This window comes from Sorex araneus, chromosome 6 (genome assembly GCF_027595985.1).
Source record: "Sorex araneus isolate mSorAra2 chromosome 6, mSorAra2.pri, whole genome shotgun sequence".
Taxonomy (NCBI): Eukaryota; Metazoa; Chordata; class Mammalia; order Eulipotyphla; family Soricidae; genus Sorex; species Sorex araneus.
Window position 1 is genome coordinate 80,579,413 of NC_073307.1, and position 22,014 is coordinate 80,601,426.

At 46.9% G+C, this 22,014-nt stretch overlaps 1 protein-coding gene across 5 annotated transcripts in view; it reads right to left on the bottom strand.

Annotated features, from left to right (window-relative positions):
• RAD52 (RAD52 homolog, DNA repair protein) overlaps window positions 1-22,014 on the bottom strand; it is a 35,836-nt gene that overhangs the window by 6,960 nt on the left and 6,862 nt on the right. Inside the window, exons 2-12 of one of the 5 annotated variants that reach the window (XM_055142179.1) lie at window positions 14,514-14,700; window positions 14,066-14,141; window positions 12,856-12,957; window positions 12,191-12,284; window positions 11,952-12,019; window positions 8,805-8,923; window positions 7,251-7,326; window positions 2,722-2,921; window positions 2,468-2,598; window positions 821-901; window positions 33-230 (exon numbers count right to left, since the gene is read on the bottom strand). In XM_055142179.1, the coding sequence (XP_054998154.1) occupies window positions 33-230; window positions 821-901; window positions 2,468-2,598; window positions 2,722-2,921; window positions 7,251-7,326; window positions 8,805-8,923; window positions 11,952-12,019; window positions 12,191-12,284; window positions 12,856-12,957; window positions 14,066-14,141; window positions 14,514-14,524 (1,156 nt within the window). In that variant the 5' untranslated portion in view covers window positions 14,525-14,700. Of the gene's footprint in view, window positions 1-32; window positions 231-820; window positions 902-2,467; window positions 2,599-2,721; window positions 2,922-7,250; window positions 7,327-8,804; window positions 8,924-11,951; window positions 12,020-12,190; window positions 12,285-12,855; window positions 12,958-14,065; window positions 14,142-14,513; window positions 14,701-22,014 lie in introns of those variants that run through there. The other 4 variants (XM_055142183.1, XM_055142182.1, XM_055142180.1 and 1 more) reach the window with 4 other exon arrangements.

A 22,014-nucleotide genomic window follows, 5' to 3' on the forward strand; every position in this document is an offset into this window, starting at 1 on the left:
CCAGATTCTCCCTTTTGGCTCCTGAATACTACCTGTTACAGGTTGGTTGTGATTTGGTGGGTACCAGGGTTCAGATTTTGCTTGTGGATTCTGGTGGCTAATGCTATTGTGGGCCACCACCTCATTCTTCACTTTTGGTATAGCAGGAGTCTCAGATGGTTCTGGACTAGATAAAGTCTTGGCAACACTGTCCCACGTGTTTGGAGTCATATCCCACATTTCAAGAGTGTCTGTAGGAATGGAGATCACAGGAAAATGTAGCATCAACATTTCTCAGGGTCAGAGAAAAAGCCCACTTTGGAACACATGCAAAGAATGCAGGAAGCTGGCTTTAGTCCTCAACACTGTTTGGTCTCCTGAGCACTGCCAGTTGTGGCCCCAAAACAAAAAACAAGGGGACCAAAATGGTTATACAGCAAGTAGAGCATTTGCCTTGCATGCGACACCCAGTATAGTCTCAAGCCCCCAGGAGTGATCCCTGACTGCAGAGATCCCAGAGAACCACCAGGTCTAGGTGAGAAACAGACAAACCAGAAAGAAGTATTCTCATACAAAGCCCTGAAAATAACTGATCTTAAATGTCCTCAATACCTTATGATAGTTTGGGGAAACTTCTCTTAGGTCAGGATAACAGAGAAGCTTAGTATGTCTTTTTTCTTAAAGCTTAACAGACTAAATAAAAAGTGGATAGAAGGATTTTCATGTCTTTTAAGATATATTTGTAGTTACCAGAAGTAGTATACAGTATAGTAACCTGATAAGCATTTCGCAGATATTTACTGATTTAACACTCAGCACATTCCTTTAGCCCCCTACCAACCTTCCAAGTCTTTTCCTGTGGGTGGTTCTGAAGCAGCAATTACAGGAGTGCTGTGTTGCACTGGACATGCAGGCAATGATTCTGCAAGGGAAAGAATAGTTACCCAAGTCCGTTATTAGAGAAAGCAGCTTTAGGCTGCCTGACGTCCCACGGGGTCCCTTGCACTAACAGTATATGGAGTCCCAGTTCTGCAGAGAGCATGTATAAGAAGCTGAAAAGAAGGGATTCCCTTTTCTTATTGTCAAATGTATGTATATATTACTGTATATATTCCTTCCTTTAGCAACAAAAACCAGGGTTATTAGGAGCTGTCTGGTTCCATTTTTACTTTTTTTTTTTTTTTGCTTTTTTTTTGGGGGGGGTCACACCCGGCAATGCACAGGGGTCATTCCTGGCTCATTCACTCAGGAATTACCCCTGGCGGTGCTCAGGGGACCATATGGGATGCTGGGATTCGAACCCAGGTCGGCCGCATGCAAGGCAAATGCCTTACCCGCTGTGCTATCACTCCAGCTCCCCATTTTTACTTTTTATTACAATCTTTGTTAAAACAAAATCTTCAGCAGAAATTAAATATGTAAAATCATCAAACAGTGGATCTAGTTTTCTGACACAGGATTCATCCTAGAGGACATTCATTTATCCCCAGAAGCTTCTAGAATAGTTTGGAACCCATTTATATTAAGCATATACTGACTGAGTAGTTTGGGGTTTTAACCCTAGAATCATTTCAGCCTGCCAGTATTGAGAAGAATATTAATGAGCCAAATATGGAACAAATCCTGACTTTTGGGGGGCACTCTTTCATGTTTGTTTGTTTTTTTTGTTTTTTTTGTTTTTTTTGTTTTCTTTTTGGGTGAGATCCGGCAGTGCACAGAGGTTACGCCTGGCTCTGCACTCAGGAATTACTCCTGGCGGTGCTCAGGGACCATATGGGATGCTGGGAATCGAACTCAGGTCAGCCACGTGCAAGGCAAATGCCCTACCTGCTGTGCTATCGCTCCAGCCCCTCTTTCATGATTCTTTTTTTTTTTTTTTTTTTTTTTGCTTTTTGGGTCACACCCAGCGATGCTCAGGGGTTACTCCTGGCTTTGCACTCAGGAACTACTCCTGGCGGTGCTTGGGGGACCATATGGGATGCCGGGGATCGAACCCGGGTCGGCCGCGTGCAAGGCAAACGCCCTACCCGCTGTGCTATCGCTCCGGCCCCTCTTTCATGATTCTTAAGGTGAAACTAGGCAAAAGGCCACTGGGTTTGAGATAAGCTCTAATCTAGTCTAAGAAAGATTCATAAAAATTGCCCAAAGTGTTCATTTCTTCAAGCCCAACTTTGCCTCATATTCCAAGAAGCTCAGAAACCAAAAAAACACTCTTTCTCATGAAGAGGTAACCAAAGTAAAGGAAAAAAATTCATGCCCTGAATTTTTTTGTTCCAAATTAGGCTAAAGCCTGCTTCCTTCCTTCCACAAAAGTTCAGAGTTCACTATCTTAATTCCTTGTGCTCATCTCTCCATGTGAAACCAGAGAAGGCCTACGGGTCTGGCCGGGACCTGACCCTACTGGGGCGGGCAGCGGAGCAGGTTAGTCAGCTGGCCCTCCTCCAGCGCACATCTCCCAGGACCTCTTCCATCACTCCCATCCCCTGACCTTTCTTTTCAACTGATGGAGCAGATGGTTGCACTTGCTGCTGCTTCTCCATTTGCTCCCGGAACTGCTGCTGCAACTGTTTTTGCCGGAGCTTCCGCTGGTAGGTGGCTTTGCTCTCAACAGCAGCGCATCTGCAGCACAAGAGCAACAACAGGCAGGGCTTAAAGGGACGACACAGGCCACCCTGTTGGCTCAGAGGGAGGCCGGCGGTCATGTGGATGCTCCTGCAGGAGACGGGAATATACACCCCCTACCTGGAGCTGCTGTCCTTATCCTCCTGCACCACAGTGAGACCGTCTGAGTGACTCGGTCTGTCAGGGGAGATCACGCACTGTGGTTTTGCGAGTTCCAGAGCCAGAGCCGTGTTCCGCCTGCAGCTGCTGTATCTCGCTTTTTCCACCGATGGTTCAAAGTCTTGTCTCTTGGCTTTCGTTAAATCTACCTCGAGAGGCAACTAGGAAAGGAAGGAAAAGGAAGTGGGGGAATAGCTTCTTTCAACTGCTCTTCTTTTCCTGCCTTAAAGACCTGGGTTTGGGTGGCCACACCTAGGAATCCATCCAGTGACCAGAAGACCACTTGGACAGCACTGTCAGTGGCCACCAGCCAAAGCTGCAGGAATCCCCCATTTTGGGCTTGTTCCTGCTACATCTCACCAAATGTGAGTGGATTCTGTGGTACACAGCAAAATGTTTTACTTGCAGACCACAAGAATTACAGAAACCCAGGGCGGCTTTACTTTGGAGAACTTTAAAATAATACTGACATTAACTGAGAGACTGAGATGATGACATTTGATAAATATAACCTAAAAATGATGATGACACCATAAAGTTTCTTACTAAATAGCAAGCAAATAAGAAGGCCATGGGGCCAGAGATACTCAACAGGCTGAAACACGCTGTACATGCCAGAGATCAATGTCCAGCATTCCATGATGTCCCGAGCACTGCCGGGGGCAAACCCCAAGCACAGAGCTGGAAGCAGCCCCCAAACACTACAAGGTGTGCCCCACCAATAAAAGAAGAAAAAAAAAAAACTGAGTTTGGGCCTTATGCTAAGTGAAATGGGCCGGTCACAAAAAGATCATTTCACTCAGATAAAGTCAAGACCATGGAGACCCAAATGAGAATGGTGTGACATCTGTCAGGAGTCAACAGAAAGAGGGTGGAAGGAAATTGCTCTTGTATATAGTTTTGTCTTTTAAAATTTTTCCCCCGGGGCGCAGAGGCCTGGAGGTGCTGGTGGGCTGTTCCCGCTCTTTGCTCAGGAACAACTCCTGGCAGTGGACATCACTCGAGGTGCCAGGGAGCTAATGAATTGGGCCACATATGGAAGGCATGTGCCTTGTACTCGTACTAGCTTCCAGTTCTTTTTTTTTTTTTTTAATTTTGGCTCATATCCAGCAGTGCTCAGGGGTTCCTTCTGGTGGGCTCTAGGGACCATATGGAGTGCTGGGAATCAATCCTGGGTCAGTCACATGCAAGGCAAGTACCCTACCACTATATAGTCTCTCCAACCTCAGTTACACTTTTTTTTAATGTTACAGAAATGAACATAATAATGATTGTACAGCAACATTATATATACATTTAATGCCACTGAACTGTACACTTGAAATATTTGAAGTGGTAAATTTTAGGGCTGGAGCAGTAGTGTAGGTAGTTGCCTTACCTGCCTTGCACACAGACCGCCTAGGCCTGCTCCTTGGCACCACATATGGTCCCAGCAATGCCAGGAGTGATCCCAGAAGCCCTGAGCACCATCAGGTGTGGCTCAAAGACAAACTGAGAAGAGGTACATTATACTGTGTATGGTATTTTCACCACGATAAAGTAATGGAGAGGGGGTGACGTGGAAAATCAGGACAGTGGGGAGGGCACTTGGCTTGCATGGGGCTGACCAAGTTTAATACCCGGTAGCCCATATGTTTCTCTGAGCACTGCCAGGAGTGATTCCTGAGTGCAGTCAGGAGTAAGCCCAAGCTCTGCCAGGTGTGCCCCCAAAACAAACAAATAGAAATTAGAAATAAAATCACTGGGAAGAACAGGGGGAAACAGGTAAGACTGACAATGCTAGTAACACTGCCGCTCTGCAACATTCACAATTCACACACTGTTCTTTACAGTTCACATGCTGCATGTTAACTAGTGTAGCCATACTGGAAAACCTGAAGAATATACAAAAAGTAACATATGTATCCTCTGACCTAACCCAGCAGATCCCAAGATAACCCAAGATAAACAGTGTTTATATCCATCAAATTTTATAAGAACTGTAATAGGTCTATTCAGAATAACAAAAGGCAGATTGAAATTGGACCATACACAGAAATTAATTCAAATGAATTAAAGACTTGGAATATAAAATCTGAAATCATAAAACTCCAAGAACAGAAAACAGGGTAACTCATTCTTGACAAATATTTTGTGGAAAACCAATGTCAAAGGTAACAAATATAAACAAATGCCACTATATCACACTCCTACACAGTAAAGGAAACCATCAATGACAAGGAAAAGTAGGGCTGGAGACAGTACTTGCTATGCATGCTTTCGGGGGAGGCCACCACCCCTGCATCACTAGAGGTCCCCTGAGCATCACTAGGGGTCCCTCCTGACACAACCAGGTATGGACCAAAAACAAACAAAAAAAGGAATAGACAGCCTTCTGAATGGAGGAAACTAGTATCTGGTAAGGGTTGAGTATCTACAACTATATAAATGGCACATAACTGAATGATTAAGTACATGACACACATGTTTGGGCCCTAGGCTCAATCCTGGCACCAAAACAAAATTTAAATGGAGAAAAATGTTGGGTCTTTTAATTCAAAAATTTTTTAATGCATATGGCTAAAAGTGGTTGGGGGAAAATATGGCAAAAAGAATCTGGGGATGAGGCCACAAATTCAGTCCCTGACATTCCCCACATGTCAAATGCAACCCTGATGCACCTCCATTTAGGATCCCCAGCAGGCAGTGAAAACCAAGTTTGCAATCCCTGGCAAGCACCACAACCCAAAGCACAGGAACATCACAACTAAAGAGTGCAAAGGCCAGAGAGAATACACAGGGGAGGCACCTTCCTTGCATGTGGCCAACTATGGTTTAATTTCTGGCATCAAATGGTCCTGAGTATTGCCAGGGATCACTTCTGAGCACAGAGGCAGGAACAGTCTCTGGGCACTGCTAGTGCAGCCTAGCCCACCCCCTACCAAAAAAGAAAAAAATGTATAAGCACTGCAAACTCTCAAGCAGGAGAAGGGAATGGAGAAAAGACGGGCTGGAAAAGAAGATCTGAGTAGATATTTTTCCAGAGACAGGAAAACAAAAGATGCTTGACATCACTAATCATCAGGAAAATGAATATCAAAACCACAAGGAAATATCACAACTCATTTGTTAGAATGACTCATACGATTTAAAAATAAGTCTGGGGAGGGACTGTAGGGAACCCTGTATACTGCTGGTAGGAATGAAAAAAACAATTTTTTTTTTTGAGACTCCTCAAAACTATCACATGACTGAACAGTTCCACTCTGAGTACTGAGCTGAAAAAGTCACTGTCACTGTCATCCCGTTGCTCATCGATTTGCTTGAGCAGGCACCAGTAACGTCTCCATTGTAAGAATTGTTACTGTTTTTGGCATATCAAATATGCCATGGGTAGCTTGCCAGGCTCTGCCGTGTGGACGAGATACTCTCGGTAGCTTGCTGGGCTCTCTGAAGAGGGGCGGAGGAATCAAACCTGGTTGGCCTCATGTAAGGCAAATACCCTACCCACTGTGCTATCACTCCAGCCCAAAAGAAAAGTACTCAAAAAGATTTCTTCACTCCATTGTTCACTGCAGCATTAATTACAATGGCCAAGACGTGGAAGCAACCTAGTGTCCATCAGGGGAATGAATAGATAAAGAAATTGAGGGCAATAAACCACAATATTTCAACCAAAAAAAAAAAAAGGAAATTTTGCTTCTTTCACAACACAAATAGACCTTGTGCATATTAAGTAAAATATGGCAAACAGATAAGTTTATGTCATTTCACATAAAACAAATCATAAAGACCGAAAACACTGATAATTACTAAAGGAATAAAGAGTGGGAGGTAGGCAAAACTGATGAAGGGTATCAAGAGGCACAAACTTCTAGCTACTATCAAGAGGTACAAACTTCCAATTAGAAAACAACTGAGCCAAGATCACATAGTTGACCCTGATAGCACAGGCAATCTAAATCTTAAAGACATCAGAGCTGGGCTGGAGCGATAGCACAGTGGGTAGGGTGATTGATTGCCTTGCACGCAGCTGACCCAGGTTCGATTCCCAGCATCCCATATGGTCCCCCGAGCACCACCAGGAGTGATTTCTGAGTGCAGAGCCAGGAGTAACCCCTGTATATCACTGGGTGTGACCGAAAAAGCAAAAAAAAAAAAAAAGACATCAGAGCTAAAGAAAAATGGTTAGCCAGATGAGCGCCAAGATTCTAAAAATGACAGCTGTGTTGCAGGGAACCCCCGTGTTCCTCTAAGGAACGACTTCCAATGACAGTTCTCTCCATAAGACAAGTAGCATACATTTTCTAGGCTTCCATTTCTTCATATGAAAAATAAAGCCGTTGGTTTATGCTAGTTCTAACATTCAAAGACTGAAACACACACCCCAAACTCTCATTGAGTCTTCACTTCTTCCTCCATGCCCATCCCCAACACAAGGAAATTATATTATCTTTATTGCATATATTATCTTTACTACAATGCATTCCATTCATCAATTTCTAACATACCTGGCGTGGAAGCTTATTTAGTGCCCTCAGATAGTCTTTGTCCAGAATACAATTTCCAAGTGCATTCCCAAAACTCCTGAGGGTGAGGGGAAGAAGGTGAAATGGTGTTGAGAATGACTTCATGTAACTATCAAGGAACATACTCTTCACTAAGCTACTGAGAGAGGAGCAAAATGGGCCCCAATATGTATTTAGAAATGTTTATTGGGCATCTACGTTTTCCTGCACATATTAGTTTCTGAGCATTCAACAGATCTGAGAATGAGCAAAAATCTCTGGCAATGAGTATGAAGCCAGTCACTAAGGCCCATTAACTACACCCTGACACAGAAGAAATTCCAGAGCAGCCTTCCCCAGGACTGCTCTCAGGTATCTGATTCCCTAATAACACACAGGCACAGAATGAGTCAGAACTAACTTTTACTTCAGATAAACCCAGATACACAGATAATGGTATAAATTTGGAGTGCAAATTTAAGCTTTTTCCTGGTGACTGGGCATACTTCAATTTGCAAGGTAAAAAGAAAGGGTAATGGATTTATATGTAATGAAATTCACTCTCACATATACATAATGAACTCAGGTATGTCGCAGAGAATGAGAAAGCGACCTGTGTGCTCCTACAGAAAGGTCTTCATGAGGGCTGGGCGGACAGTACAGGGTTAAGGCATGTGGCTTGCTTGAAGTCCATCCCCAACACCACATACGGTCCCCCAAGCACTGCAAGGCGGTCATTTCTGAGTACAGTCAGTGCCCCTGAGCACTCCTGTCCCCCACACTCAAAACAAGATCTTCAAGATACATTACCAAGTGGAGAAGGGAGAAGTGTCAAATCAAGGACAAAATAGAGAAATTGTGGTCTTACTCTTCATTTCTGAAAGGGCAGACCTTGGCGTGTGCAAGTACTGGGACAGCGCAAAATAGGGGAGGAAAGCCGGGAAGACGGACTAAAGGGTGGGAGTGAGATCACTTTGATCTGGTTCCCTCTTAGGGTTTTATTTGGGGGCCACATCAGGCAGTGTCCCAGGAACATGTGATAGGACTGAGTCTATGACTCCTGCGTACAAAGAACACGTGTTCCAACCCTCTGAGTCATCTGTCCACCCCCCTTATTTGCTTTGTTTGGTTTTTGTATTTTTTGAGCCATACCCAGTGGCACTTGGGGCTACTCTGAGCTCTGTGCTCAGGAGTCACTCCCTGAGAGCAAATGGGGACCATATGTGTTGTCAGGGACTGAACCAGGGCTAGCTGCACACAGGTAAGTGCCGTAACTCATACTCTCTCTCAAATGCTCCTCTCACTTATTTTGATTTTTGACACCTATGATGGATTAGCTTAAAGGGGGAACCGAGGCACAGCTCAAAATGCTTTGCATACCGGAGGCTCAATGCCATCCCCACCTGGATTCCCACTCACCGCCCATCCAATGCCATCGTTAGCACTGAGCCAAGAGTGGCCCCCCAGGCACTGTCAGGTATGCCCCCCAAAACAAACCAAAAGAATTGCCATAAAAATTGCTAAAATGTGGTTCGAACTCACCATCCTCTGACTTACCTCAGTGCTCGCTTTAGCCCATCTGTCACAGCCTCTTTCCTGGCCTTCTCCAAGGCCAGAGCTTTCGACTTGAGCCCCTCGCTGACACCATAGCCCACATCTTCATGATAGGAACCATCCTGGGGACAGAAAAGGTGTTCCAGTCCTGCTCGGGGGTCTAAGGCTCTCCTTGAGCTCCCGTGTCCAAACGACAAGCATACCCTGCAAGGCACACACCTGGTCCAGGGTCCCCATGGATGCCTGAAATCCTGGTGGGTACTAAACCCTAATCTATGCTGTGTTTTTCCCAATTCACACCTGCCTTTGATAAGGTTCAATTCAAGAACCAGGCAAAATAATAACCAATAATAAACTAAAGCAGTCATAACGAGAGCTGCAAGTGTGGTCTTTGTATCTCTCCAAATACCATCGGATTTGTAATATTCTTGGTCCATAATTGTCCAGTGGTAACTGAAAGCAAAGAATGTGGATAAGGGGAGTTTTATCCTCCATTTATTTCTAAAAGGCACATGGGCTCAGATAGTATCAAAACAGACAATTTTCTACACCTATAAGCCTGACGTGTCTGGTCAAAGTATTCATCATGACAATTCTGGCCCAATTCTTCATCTATATAAAAATACGGGGTCGGAGAAATAGGACAGTGATAGGTGTTTGCCTTACACAGACTAACCCAGATTCGATACCTGGGATTCCAGATGGTCCCCTGAGCACCACCCAGAGCAATTTCTGGGCAGAGTCAGGAGTGGCCCCCAAACAAAAATGCTCGATATCTGACTTGCTCCAGGACTTATCAAGGCCCAGGATCCCAAGGAATAAAAACCTCTGACACCAAACAAATGGAGAACTTTCAGTGCTTTATTTAATAGACTTTTGTGGCTGATGAGCAAATCCTTTTGGTCATGTGATTTCCCATTTCTCAACTTCCACCAAAAATGAAGGTTGATTGAGGTGTTCGTTGTCAGAGAATACAATACAATTATTGGTGATAGCACTGATTTTTTTAAATAAATGTGGAAATATTCACTTCTCAATAGCACAATAAAAAAGAACTAGGAAAAAATTATTGTAAAATGTTAAGTCTAAGAATAGGTGCTGGAGTGATAGCACAGTGGGTAGGGCATTTGCCTTGTACACGGCCGACCTGGGTTCGATTCCCAGCATCCCATATGGTCCCCTGAGCACCGCCAGGAGTAATTCCTAAGTGCAAAGCAAGGAATAACCCCTGTGCATCGCTGGGTATGACCCAAAAAGCCAAAAAAAAAAAAAAATAATAAGTCTAAGAATAAACAATATTAAACTATGGATATATAAACTAACTGAAAAAAATACATCTGATCAAGAAAGGCATTTATGGGGCTGGAGCAATAGTACAGCAGTACAGCCCTTGCCTTGCACAGGGCCAACCCAGGTTCAATGCCCAGTATCCCATATGGTCCCTCAAGCACCACCTGGCTAATTCATGAGTGCAGAGCCAGGAGTAACACCTAAGCATTGGCATGTATGGCTCAAAAAACAAAACAAAAACAAAACAAAAAAATGCATTTCTGGGCAAAGGAGATAGTTCAAAGGGCTGAAGCTGGGTTTGACTATGGTATCACATGCTTTCTCCCCAGCTAAGGGAAGGAGGGAAGGTGAGAAGAGGAAAGAAGGAAAGAAGGAAGGCTTTGTTCATAAAAATTTGATTTTTTTTTATTGTTTTGAGGGCACACCTGGTGGTGCTCAGGGCTTCTTACTCCTGGCTCTGTGCTCAGGGATCACTCCTGGTGGTAAGTACATGACCGTATGTGGTTCTGGGAACTGAATCAAGGTTTGCCATGTGCAAGCCAAGAGCCTTCATCTCCGTACTATTTCTCTGGCCCTTCCACAAAAATTTTTATTAAGTATAAAAATGTTGGCATAGGGCCAGGAGAGGGTTCAGGATTATGGCACGTGCCTGGCAAGAGACTGTCCTGGCTTTCATCACCAAGCAGCCCCAGTGTGGGAGTGGCCCACAAGCCCCCTGGACATACATCACTTGGGAGGTCCCCCACCTTCAAGTAAGTTGATATAGTTGTCTAATCATCTTAAATTCAAGTGACCGTGTGTTATAAAACCTGGAATAGTAACTCAGTCTATAAGAAATGTTTAAATGGTCTTGAGGCTACAAGAAATTTACTGAAACAGTATTTTTATATACACATATACCACACACCAAAGTCAAGAAGTATGATGAAGTTATTAATAAAAGATTTTTATTATTTTAATTGGGGTGCGGGGGGGTCATTCCCAGTAATACTCAGGGTTATTCCAGGTTCTGTACTCAGGAATGACCCTTGGCCATGCTTGGGGGACCACATGTAATGCAGGGATTAATTCAGAGCTGGCTGCACATAAGGCAAGTGCCTTAACTCCTGTATTATCAGTCTGGCCCTAATAAATTTGGGGGGCAGGAGGAGGTTCTTTTGGTACAATTTGGAACAATACCCGGCAGTGCTCAGGGCCTACTCCTGGCTCTACACTCAGGGATCATTCCTGGTGAGCTTGGGAGATCATATGTAGGGCCAGGGATCGAACCCAGGTCAGCCACATGCAAGGCAAATGCCCTATCTGCTGTACTATTGCTCTAACCTCATAAAAGACTTAAAAATTATGATTAAAAATGGTTGATTATGATTTATGATGAAAAGGATTAAAACATGATTTAAAAATCATTACTATACATTAGGATAACGGTTAATGAAGAAACAGGTTAGAAATACAGGTTCAAGAGGAAACAATGCAAAATTAAAAATAGTTTATTCGTGTATTTTTCCTTTAACACACATACGACTGTATTTAACCCTCTGTGGCACGTAGAATTACACACATCCATATATTTTTTAAAAAGACTTACTGCGCTTATTTTAGAATGTCAAGTTTATTACCATGCCCCAAAATATATGCTAGCAACTATTTATGGTCAAAATGTCTAGATGTTAACTTTGAAATGGGCAGGAGAAAGGGCTTTCCAAAGTCTCTGAGGAGGCCCTGCGTACAATGGCTGGTTCCATGCGCGTGAGGAGTATTGACTGCACTATGGCTACGAGCCGAGCTCCTTGAGCCTGGCTCTCTCGGACCCACCCACTCGGACCCCCACAGGCAGTGGGTCCACTCCAACACCCTCACCTTCAACTGGACTCTCACAAATGCACAGACTCCCACGTAGAACTTGCCATTGTTAAGGTCAACAAAATCTAGGAGTGGGAAAGAGAACCAGGTGAGGAGGATACGGACCCCGGGCCTCGCCCATGTGCCTCCACTGGCCGCCTGCCCTGCCTCCTCACCCACAAAGTACTCCGAGCAGACGCCGGACAGCGCCGAAGTAAGGGAACGGTGATGTCAGCAGTGCCACAGGGCAGACTTACCCACATTCTGCTGGGTGACAGAGTGGGCCCAGCCATTATAACCAAACATTTCATTAGCCAGGTTAATTACCCTGTGCCCCTCAATGTAACAGACCTGGAAAAGAAAAGGGGAAAGAAGTTGCTAAAATTCCTTGCCACAGTGATAAGTCATCCAGTCCTCATACATTCCTTACCAGATTGGTCTTTTTTTTTTTATTATTATTTGTTCTGGCAAAACTAACCTCAGATATTCGGGGCAGTTCTCAGTGAACTGATGTGACAGTCTCCCAGGAGGAGCCAATTAGAATGAATGTGTCTGCAGGGAGGCCCAGCCCCAGCTGGGGGTAACTCACCTGGCAGCTCCATACCTCAGTTTCTAAAAAAGCACCAATCTTAGGGGCACACAGTTCACAGAATACCAGACCCCCACAAAGTTCTAATCTGAAGCAAATGGCAAAGAAAACTATTTCAAAGGCCAATGTAAAAGCTTTGCCATGGCAGATAGAAAGTGTGAGTCACTTTAGTTGACTGTGAAGGCGGGAACCCTGTGCTTCCCCAAAGACAGAAGGACGCAGTGACAGGGAGGACCTGAACTCAGCGGCCCAACTCCACGGGGGCCTAAAGAAGAGAGCCGGACTGGGACAGTCAGCTCCGAAGGCGCCTCCCTCAGCCGCGAGCTCTCCTACCTTCTGGCCGCCACCAGCCATGCGGCTGCTTATGTACTCGGGGCCCAGCCTCTGCCGCAGCGCGCTCTGGATGGCCTGGTACTCTTCCGCCGTGTACTGGTACTGCGGTCCAGAGAGGGAATGTTAGACAGACATCTGCCCCCTCCTTATGGCAGCAAGTCTCCAACCCTTTGATTTCCAGCCCTCCTTATACCTTCACTTTTAGAAGTACTTAGGCCTGGGGCTGGAGCAACAGTGCGGCAGACAGGGCACTCGCCTTGCTGGCCGTCCCCCAGGGTTCAATCCGCTACACCACATAGGGTCCCCAGCCGCTTCACTTCCCTGGAGCTTGGAGACCCCTAAGCCTGCAGCCAGGGGTAAGTCCAAAGCACTGCCAGGTGTGGACCCCACCCCAAAACAAACAAAAGTACTTAGGACTCCAGCAGCGTTTGTTTATGTAAGTTATATCCACTGGTATTGGGAATTTAAATGGAGGAAGTGTGCTTGCTACTTGGGATCAAATCTAAATGCAAAGCTATGTCCTGGTCCCAAACTGACAAACTTTTCTTTTATGGCTGTGCTTGGCAATACTTAGGGAACTATTACTGATTCAGTGTTTGGGGGTCACCCCAGGCAGTGCTCGGGGGACCCTGTGGTGCTGGAGCTTGAACCTGGGGCTCTTGCATGCACAGCCTGGGTTCCAGCCCTCTGAGCAATGACCCCGAACCCAAAATGAGAAACTTTTAAGGCTCATTAGCCATTGAGGCAATACTAGCACATACCGTGCGGGCTCTGACACGCCACCGTCCACGCAGGAGAGACTGAGAGGGGCAAGGCAGGTAGTAGCGGGGTGCTGTTATCCAAATAACACCACCACAAAGGCACACATTTTGTCTTAGATATTACTCCCATCCTTGCAGGATTTTCTTGTAAATTCTGAGTTAGAATTAGGAAACCATCTGTCCTGCCTCAGAGTCTAAGGAGAGCACTGGGTACTGGCAGGGGGAGTGTATTAGGCTCCATTTGTCCTTGCCCAACTTTCACACTCCTGTCCAAGTCAACAATTTCTCATCCTACACATCAATAGTGGTATTTGTCTTTTTTTTTTTTAAGTGGGGGGAGTACAGAGTTAACTCTTGGCTCAGCACTCAAGAATCACTCCTGTGGTGCTCAGGGGACCATATGGGATGCCGGGGATCAGACCTGGGCCGGCCGCGTGCAAGGCAAATACCTTACTTGCTGTCCTAGCTCTCCAGCCCTGATGCTTGTCTCGAGTTCTGTCCTCTAGGTAGTTCCCCTTGCCCTTTCTAAAGGAAATAAATAGAGTTTGGCTGTTAGAGCATATGAATATGTGATCTGTCCCAAAAGCAAAGGTCAGAAAAGCTAAATACTCTCCCCAGGACCTGGAGAGAGCGGAGTGAGCTAAAAGCATGTGCTCTGTATGTAGGAGGCCTGCATTCTCTTCAGCGCTGCATGGCCCCAAGAACGTCTAGGAACAGCCCCCAAGCACTGTTGGGTGTGGTTCATAAAACAGAAAAGTAGTCACAGTACATAAATAAACGTGATCCCCATTGCATTTGTCTTTTTTGATGCTAAAGTCCCAAAATGCTCTCAGAATTCCTGAAAAAAGACTCCCAAATCATGCACCGGAGGGAAACCCAGAACAGTCAGCAGCTTACTCCGGTCTCATGATGCCTCAGGCTGCCTCTTCAAACCTTCTCCACCAACCTCATTCTTTGCAGGTGCAGGAGGTGAGGGACTAGTTACCTGTCCAAAGCATAATACAGAACTGCCCGCAGAAGGATGGCTGTCGTGGCCGCTAAGAACTGCTTCCTCAGCCCCAGACATGCTGATTCTGGCTGACCTCTGGAGGGGGAAGAAAAGAGAAAAGATTTCAACAGGGGCCTGTGGAGAGCTCGGCAGGCTGGGACTAGAGACAGCACAGCGGAGAGCGCACGCGGCCAGCCGGCTTCCGGGCCCAGCATCTCATACGGGCTCCCTAGGTCCCACCAGGAGAGATTCCCGAGGACAGAGCCAGAGGTAAGCCCAGAGCACTACCAGGAACTGCTCCGCACCCCCCCTCAAAAAAAAAAGAAGGGTTCAGAGCAATAATATAGCGAGCAGAGCACTTGACTTTCACCCTTACGGGTTCCACCCCTTGGCACCCCATATGGTCCCCAAACCTTGGGAGAGCCCCTAATCACTGCTGGGTGTGTCAGGAGTGATCCCTGCACGGAGAGCCAGGAGTACGCCCCAAGCTGCCCAACAGCAACCCTCTAAACGGAAGCCTTGCCCTGCAAATGTGAGGCCCTTCCCCAGCACTACCCCACAGTGCTGCTATTCAGGGTCGCTGGTGCCACAACAATGTGTGAGTATCACAACCAAGTGTGCAGGCATCACAATCAAGCGTGCTACCCCTGGCAAGCTCCACACTCGGAAGCCTGCTGAATGAAGCATGCAGCCCCGGCGAGCAGCACAGCCACGCCGTCACCAGGACTGAGCTGAGTGCAGAAAGAGCTGAAACAACAGAGGAAAGCAAAGGGAGAAAAAAACTGTAATAAAAAAAAAAAGGTCATTTTTTACAGGTTTTTTAAACTGTAATTTTAAAAAAAGAAGAAGAAATATCTCAGAAGGGACCGGGAAGATAGCTCAGAACACCTGTAGCACGTGCCCTGCACGCACGGGGCTGCAGGTTCAATCCCCAGCACTGCGTGGCTGCAAACAACACAGGCCCTGAGCATGGGGGTAGTCACATGGCCCGACCCTCGACTGAACCATCAGAACTCTGGGCCAAGGACGGCGGGAGTGGCCCTCGGGTGTCCTGAGCAGCTGTTTGGGAGCGGCTCCACCTAGCCGCCTCGGGCTGTGCTGCTGTCCAGGGTGTCATCAACGCAGTGAGCGCGGAGGCGGCCATCTGCCCAAAAGGAAACATGAGTGTCATCCCCAGGCCCTGCCACCCCAGACTCCATCAGCTGTGGGAGAGCCTGGACGCCTCCAAACTGTCCCAACTGGCCATTTAAGTTAATAGTAAAAGAATGGTTAATGACAACAATGCACCCATCATAAAACTTCAGGAGGAAAATATTGTGTGTGTGTGTGTGTGTGTGTGTGTGTGTGTGTGTGTGTGTGTGCTTAGTTTTTTTGTTGTCAGGTTTTGTCTTGTTTTGGGGAGAGGCAGGGGAGAGGTTGGTCACGCCCAATGCTCAGGAGTCACTCTGGCTCTGCTCTCAGGTTCACTCCTAGTGGTTACTGAGGGACCATATGGGATGCCAGGGGTGACCCTGGGTCAGCTGAGCGAAAGGCGAATACCCACTGTACCGGCCCTCTGGCCCATTATTAGTTTTTAAAGTCAATACTTTTTAATGGGAACAACTTGATCAAAACTCTGGCATAGAAATTTGAGACCCACTAAAACAAAGTTTAATGAGAAAAAAAAAATCTTAATAAAGGTACAAGAGTGCACTAAGCCTCAGATGAAGGCCCCATATGCACCATCTTACAGTCAGCACTGTCCCAACACTAACTTAGTCTAACAAGCCACTAAAACTCCTTCAGATCTGCTTCTGCCTCTCTAATACAATGGCTGTGGTAAGAGTGGCACTATTAAACGTGATCTTGATCTCTAGAACTGCTGTAATTGTATGCTATCATGTTTATTACTGGGGAAAAAAAAAACAAAATTACAAAAACACTCTCTACGAAAGAGCAGACCATGGCAGAACCAGCCACATGAGCAACATGACTGGCCGCAGTGTGGTCAGATAAGAAGAGCCAGCGCTGGAGGCCACAGGACAGCGGGGAGGGCACTTGCCTTGCACGCAGCACACCCAGGTTCAATCCCCAGGACCCCATATGGTCCCTGAGTGCACCAGGAGTGACCCCTGAGTAATCACTGAGCCCTGAGCATGGTCAGGCATGGCCCCAACCCCCCACGGCCCCCCATTCCCCCTCAGAAGTGCTTCCTGGAGCCAAAATGCTGGGAGATCCCCCGCCAGAGTGAGGGCTTTAGATTTCCACCTGGCCCTGAAGCGCACAATATAATACCTGATTGTCCACCAGCCCCGAGGGAAAAGAGCAAGGGCAGGTACAGTCGGAGACCCCGATATTCAGGAAGAGCTTCAGTATAAGCCCATTTCCCAGTTGGGTCCTTCGCAGTCACACCCTGGGAACTTATTTAAAAACATCAGCATAGGGGCTGGAGCGATAGCACAGCGGGTAGGGCATTTGCCTTGCATGCGGCCGACCCGGGTTCGATTCCCAACATCCCATGTGGTCCCCTGAGCACCGCCAGGAGTAATTCCTGAGTGTAGAGCCAGGAGTAACCCTTGAGCATCACCATCAAAAAGCCAGAAAAAGGAATATCAGCATAGCAGGTAGGGGCACCACATATGGTTTCCAGAGCCCGGCCACGCGTGAGCCCCGTGTGCAGACCCACCAAGAGTAAGCCCTGACCCCCAAATCAAAAAAAGCAAACAGGAAAAGAAACGAGCGCCAGGTGTCACCTGGTCTGGCCCTGCTGAGTGAGAAGCTGAGAGTGGAGGACACCCAGGTGTCCAGGGTGGAAGCCAGCACGCTGGAGAATGACCATGGGTGGGGGACAGGGCAGTCACGGTGATGCCCTCACTGCCGTCCCAAGGGAACAGATCCAAAGTGCTGCCTCAGTACTGACTGTCCCACAGAGAAGGTTCCCAAACTTGAAAAAACAATTTGCCAGGCCCCACACTTGCACCCAAGGCCACTACTGCCTCTGACCAGCCAGTGCTCTGGGGGCACCAGGGGAAGTCTAGGATACAGAGATGTGAGGCGCTCCAAAGCTCTGGGCCTGCCTTACCAATCTGGCACCTGGCCCAGGTGGGGTCCCTAGGCCCCGCCTTTTAGAAAGTGGAGGGCCAGAGTGACAGTTCAGCAGGGAGGGCGCTTGCCTTGCACGTAGCTGACCCGCATTCAATCTCTGTCATCCCATTTGTTCCCCTAAGCACCGCCAGGAATGACTCCTGAGTGCAGAGCCAAGAGGAAACCCTGAGCACTGCGAGATGTGGCCCCCGAAACAGGAAAAAAAGAAGAAAGTGTGAAATGATGAAAGCTGCACCTCCATTTCCCTGGGTGCTGGAAAGATGAAGTGAGGTAATGCATGAAAATCACCTTAAATTCAGTGTACCTGGCACATAGGAAGTACCAAATAAGAAGAAGTAACTGCAAAGTTCAGTTAATTGTACATTATGTTGAAAAGTGCTGAAAACTATTTAAAGGATTAGTTCAGGGGCTGGAGCGATAGCACAGTGGGTAGGGCGTTTGCCTTGCAGGCGGCCAACCCAAATTCGATTCCCAGCATCCCATATGGTCCCCCAAGCACTGCCAGGAGTAATTCCTGAGTGCAGAGCCAGGAGTAACCCCTGAGCATTGCTGGGTGTGACCCAAAAAGCAAAAAATAATAATAACAATAAAATAATTAGTTCAGCGATTTCAGTCAAGAATGTTTGCTTTATAGTCTAGCATGAAAGGACTGGACTGCTGCCTGGAGCAGCAGTTTGCAGCCTTGCTCACCTGCAGACTGGTGTACACCGGCACCCACAAACCCCAGGTCTCTCAGTCAATGAGTGTCTGAAACTGCTGAAAGGAGGAGTGCAAGATACTGTTTCCACTGGAATTGCACATACGTGCAAAGTAGTGCCGTTCATTTTTCAAGTATGTATGTAATTAATGAAAAAACAATTTGGGGGTTTAGCTTTTGGGTCACACCAGCTGTACCCAGGGTTTACTCCTGGCTCTGGTATCACTCCTGATGGTGTTCAGGGGATCATATGGGTTGCCAGGGATTGTGCAGGTAAGGCATGTAAGGACCCATCCACTGTACTTTCATTCTGTTTTCTGTCCGCTATTTTTTTTAACTGTTCATTCTATAAAGCAGGGGTCAGCAGAGTTTTTCTGAAAAGGGCCAAATAGCAGAAATTTCAGATTCTGCAGACCTGTGTCACAACTACTATAAACTTTGGCATTTTAGAGAGAATGTGGCAATAGACAATACATTATGGGCATTGCTAAACGCCCATAAAACCTCCCACTGAACCAAATACAACCCGGCTGAACCAAATACAACAACTTAAAAATAGGGCAAGTAAGTCACACGGGATATAATGTAAACTGCAGTTACATTTACTTAATGCCCCTGAACTGCACACTTGAAAATGGCTAACCGACCACGTCTGGGTCACCAATTTTATATTACATATCTTTAACTACCTTTTTTTTTTTTCCCAGAAGAGGGCGACTAGCTTAACACAGCTGAGGCGTCCGTCTCGCATTCCCACCCAGGGCAGCCTGTCCCGGCCTGAGCTGGTCCATCCCGCACCCACAGCCTCCAAGGTCACCGCTGGCAGGGGCTCGGCGGCCCCAAGCTGCCTTCAGCCAGCTGCCACAAGCGTCACCACAGGCCACACTTGGCCGAGCAGAAGCTGTCACATGGCCCCCGCTGAACTGCAGCAGCATCTGCAAGGGGGAGCGGGCGAGCGAATGTCCCTGAGAACTGTTGGTGCCGCCTTTGTTTCCCCGACACCAAGACGAAGCCCTACAGGGCAGGGGGCACTCAGGACATTTCTTGGCACTGCCGTGACTAATCCCAAGAACACAGTACATGGCTCAGAAAGGGGGTGACGGAGGGTTAGTGCATAAGGTCAGGTACTTGGTGACTAAGGAGAGGTGCGTAAGGAATAGGTGAGTGAATGAACGCCTAAATAAAAGGACACACATCAGGCAGGATATATAAAACACAAATGTTAGCTCTTTAGGAACTAATCTCAAGAGTTCTACTTCAGGCTGGAGTGATAGCACAGCGGGTAGGGCATTTGCCTTGCACGTGACAGACCCGGGTTCAATTCCCAGCATCCCATATGGTCCCCAAGCACCACCAGGGGTAATTCCTGAGTGCATGAGCCAGGAGTGACCCCTGTGCATCGCCAGGTCTGACCCAAAAAGCAAAAAAGAAAAAGGAAAAAAAAGAGTTCTACTTGACGGGGCAGGAGTGATAGTACAGCGGGTAGGGCATTTGCCTTGCATGCAGTTGACCTGGGTTCAATCCCCGGCATCCCATATGGTCCCCCGCGCACCGCCAGGAGTAATTCTTGAGTGCTGAGCCAGGACTTAACCCCTGAGCATCACTGGGTGTGACCCAAAAAGAAGAAAACAAAAAGTTCTACTCGTCATGCGTACAAAGCAACGTGCTGGGCGGGGGAGAGGCTCCCTTGGTCAGCACAGGCCCAGCCAGCTCAAGGCACCCAGCCCGGCTGGCTGCCCAGTGCTGCGTGGCTCACGGCCGGCACGACTAGTGCCGTCTGCGGTGGCACCCAAGCACCACAGGGGTGGCCCTGAGGGGGAAAAAGCATCTTGCTGGTACTGTTCTAAAGGGTATCTTAAGAATCCATCTTTCCCCAAAGAACAAGGCCGGCCTTGAATTCCTACTTGGGAGTCCTCCCCGGCTCCCTGTCCTTCCCCTTCTTTCTGTCACTTAAAAACTTTAAAAAAAAAAAAAAAAAAAAAAAAGAACAATCTTGTTTCTGTCTCTAGCCACAAGAAAAAAGAGAATTATTCTTTTGTTGTTATTTTTTTTAGATCAGCTTCTACTTTGGGGATGAGGGGGAGGAATTACAACAGCCATTTACACAGCAATTTGAATGTAAAAATACCAATGTAACTCAATGACATTTTCAACAAATGGGAAATTCCTGGAACAGGCTGGTACCTCTTTGGTGGTGGCGGCTGTTTGGGGTCTAGCTGCAGTGCTCAGGGCTTACTCCTGGCTCTGTGCTCAGGGGACACTCCTGGAGGTGCTCAGACCATACACAGTGCTGGGACCCGACCGTGGTCCCAGCCAAAGCAGCCACGTGCAAGACAAGTGCCTTACCCCCTGGGCGACCTCTCGGGCTCCGTTCAGTGGGGATCGAAAGACGGGAAATAAATCAGTGTTTTTCACAAGGTATTTTCTTCACAACATTCATAGACACCGAAGATGGATCATAGGACTGAACATAAAAGCTAGAAGCGGAGGTGAAGGCTGTGGCTCAGTGGAACACACGTTCCTGGCAACTGGACTCTCAGCACCACAAGAAGCAAAAATCATAATAGATCTATTTTACTTCCAAAACAGTTTAAGACCAAAAAATAAATTTAAAGCTTAAACTAAAACATTTCTTTTTTAAAAAAAATAGACCTATCTCTTTAGAACATGGGGAGAACTAAGATCTGTTCTGGATACAGAAAATAATAACTAGAAACATGCTGGAAATATGACTACAAGAGGTAAACTTTGCTTTACAGATTAACTGAAAAATAACTGAGAAGATGGAAGGCAACTACAAAGAGCTGCTATCCAGGATACAAAATGGGACATGTAAAGAACAGAAGTGACTCACTAACGAGCACAAATAACCCAGCGCAAAAGGGCCCAAAGACCTGGGTATAGGCGGGGTTCCAGTTCAGCTGCAGAGCGTGGGTCTCACGTAGATGCAATCCTGGGTTCCAGCCCCAGAATCAAAAATGTACATGAAAACACTGGAGGGGAGCCGGGAAGATGACTCAAAGGGCTGGAACACGTGGTTTGCACGCAAGAGCCTCAGGCTGGACCCACGAAGCCTGTGCTCCACTGAGCACAGAGATGTGAGTCGCCCCAGCACCACTGAGCGTGGGGAAGGGAGGCAGGGAGGGAGGAAGAAGGGGGAAGAGAAGGGAGGGAGAAAGACAGACAGACAAAGACAGAGAGAGGGAGGGAGGGAGGGAGGATGGAAGGAACGAAGAAACGGAGGGTCGAAGGTACCAGCTCTAAACACATGCTCCTTCCCTTCGTGATACAGGAAGGCCAGAGGGGGTGCGGCTGGCAGGGAATTACTCCCGACTTACCTGGCCGTGTCCTAGACAGGAGTCCTTTGCCAGACAGCTGTCTGCTTCCCGGTTCATTTTCTTAGGGTTGTCTTGCAATGAAAGTTTTCAATTTATTTTAGTGATTACTGCTGAGTACCATCAAAAAAAAAAAAAAACTTTTGTGTACCACCCAGGTTGTAAAAACAATTTTTTTAATATTTTAATACTTTCTGTATTTCCTTGTTGTTTATTTTGGAAACAAATTTGATCCTGACTAGAAATAAAGCATACACCTGACCCAAGACTTCTTGCAATATGATGCAAGAATTC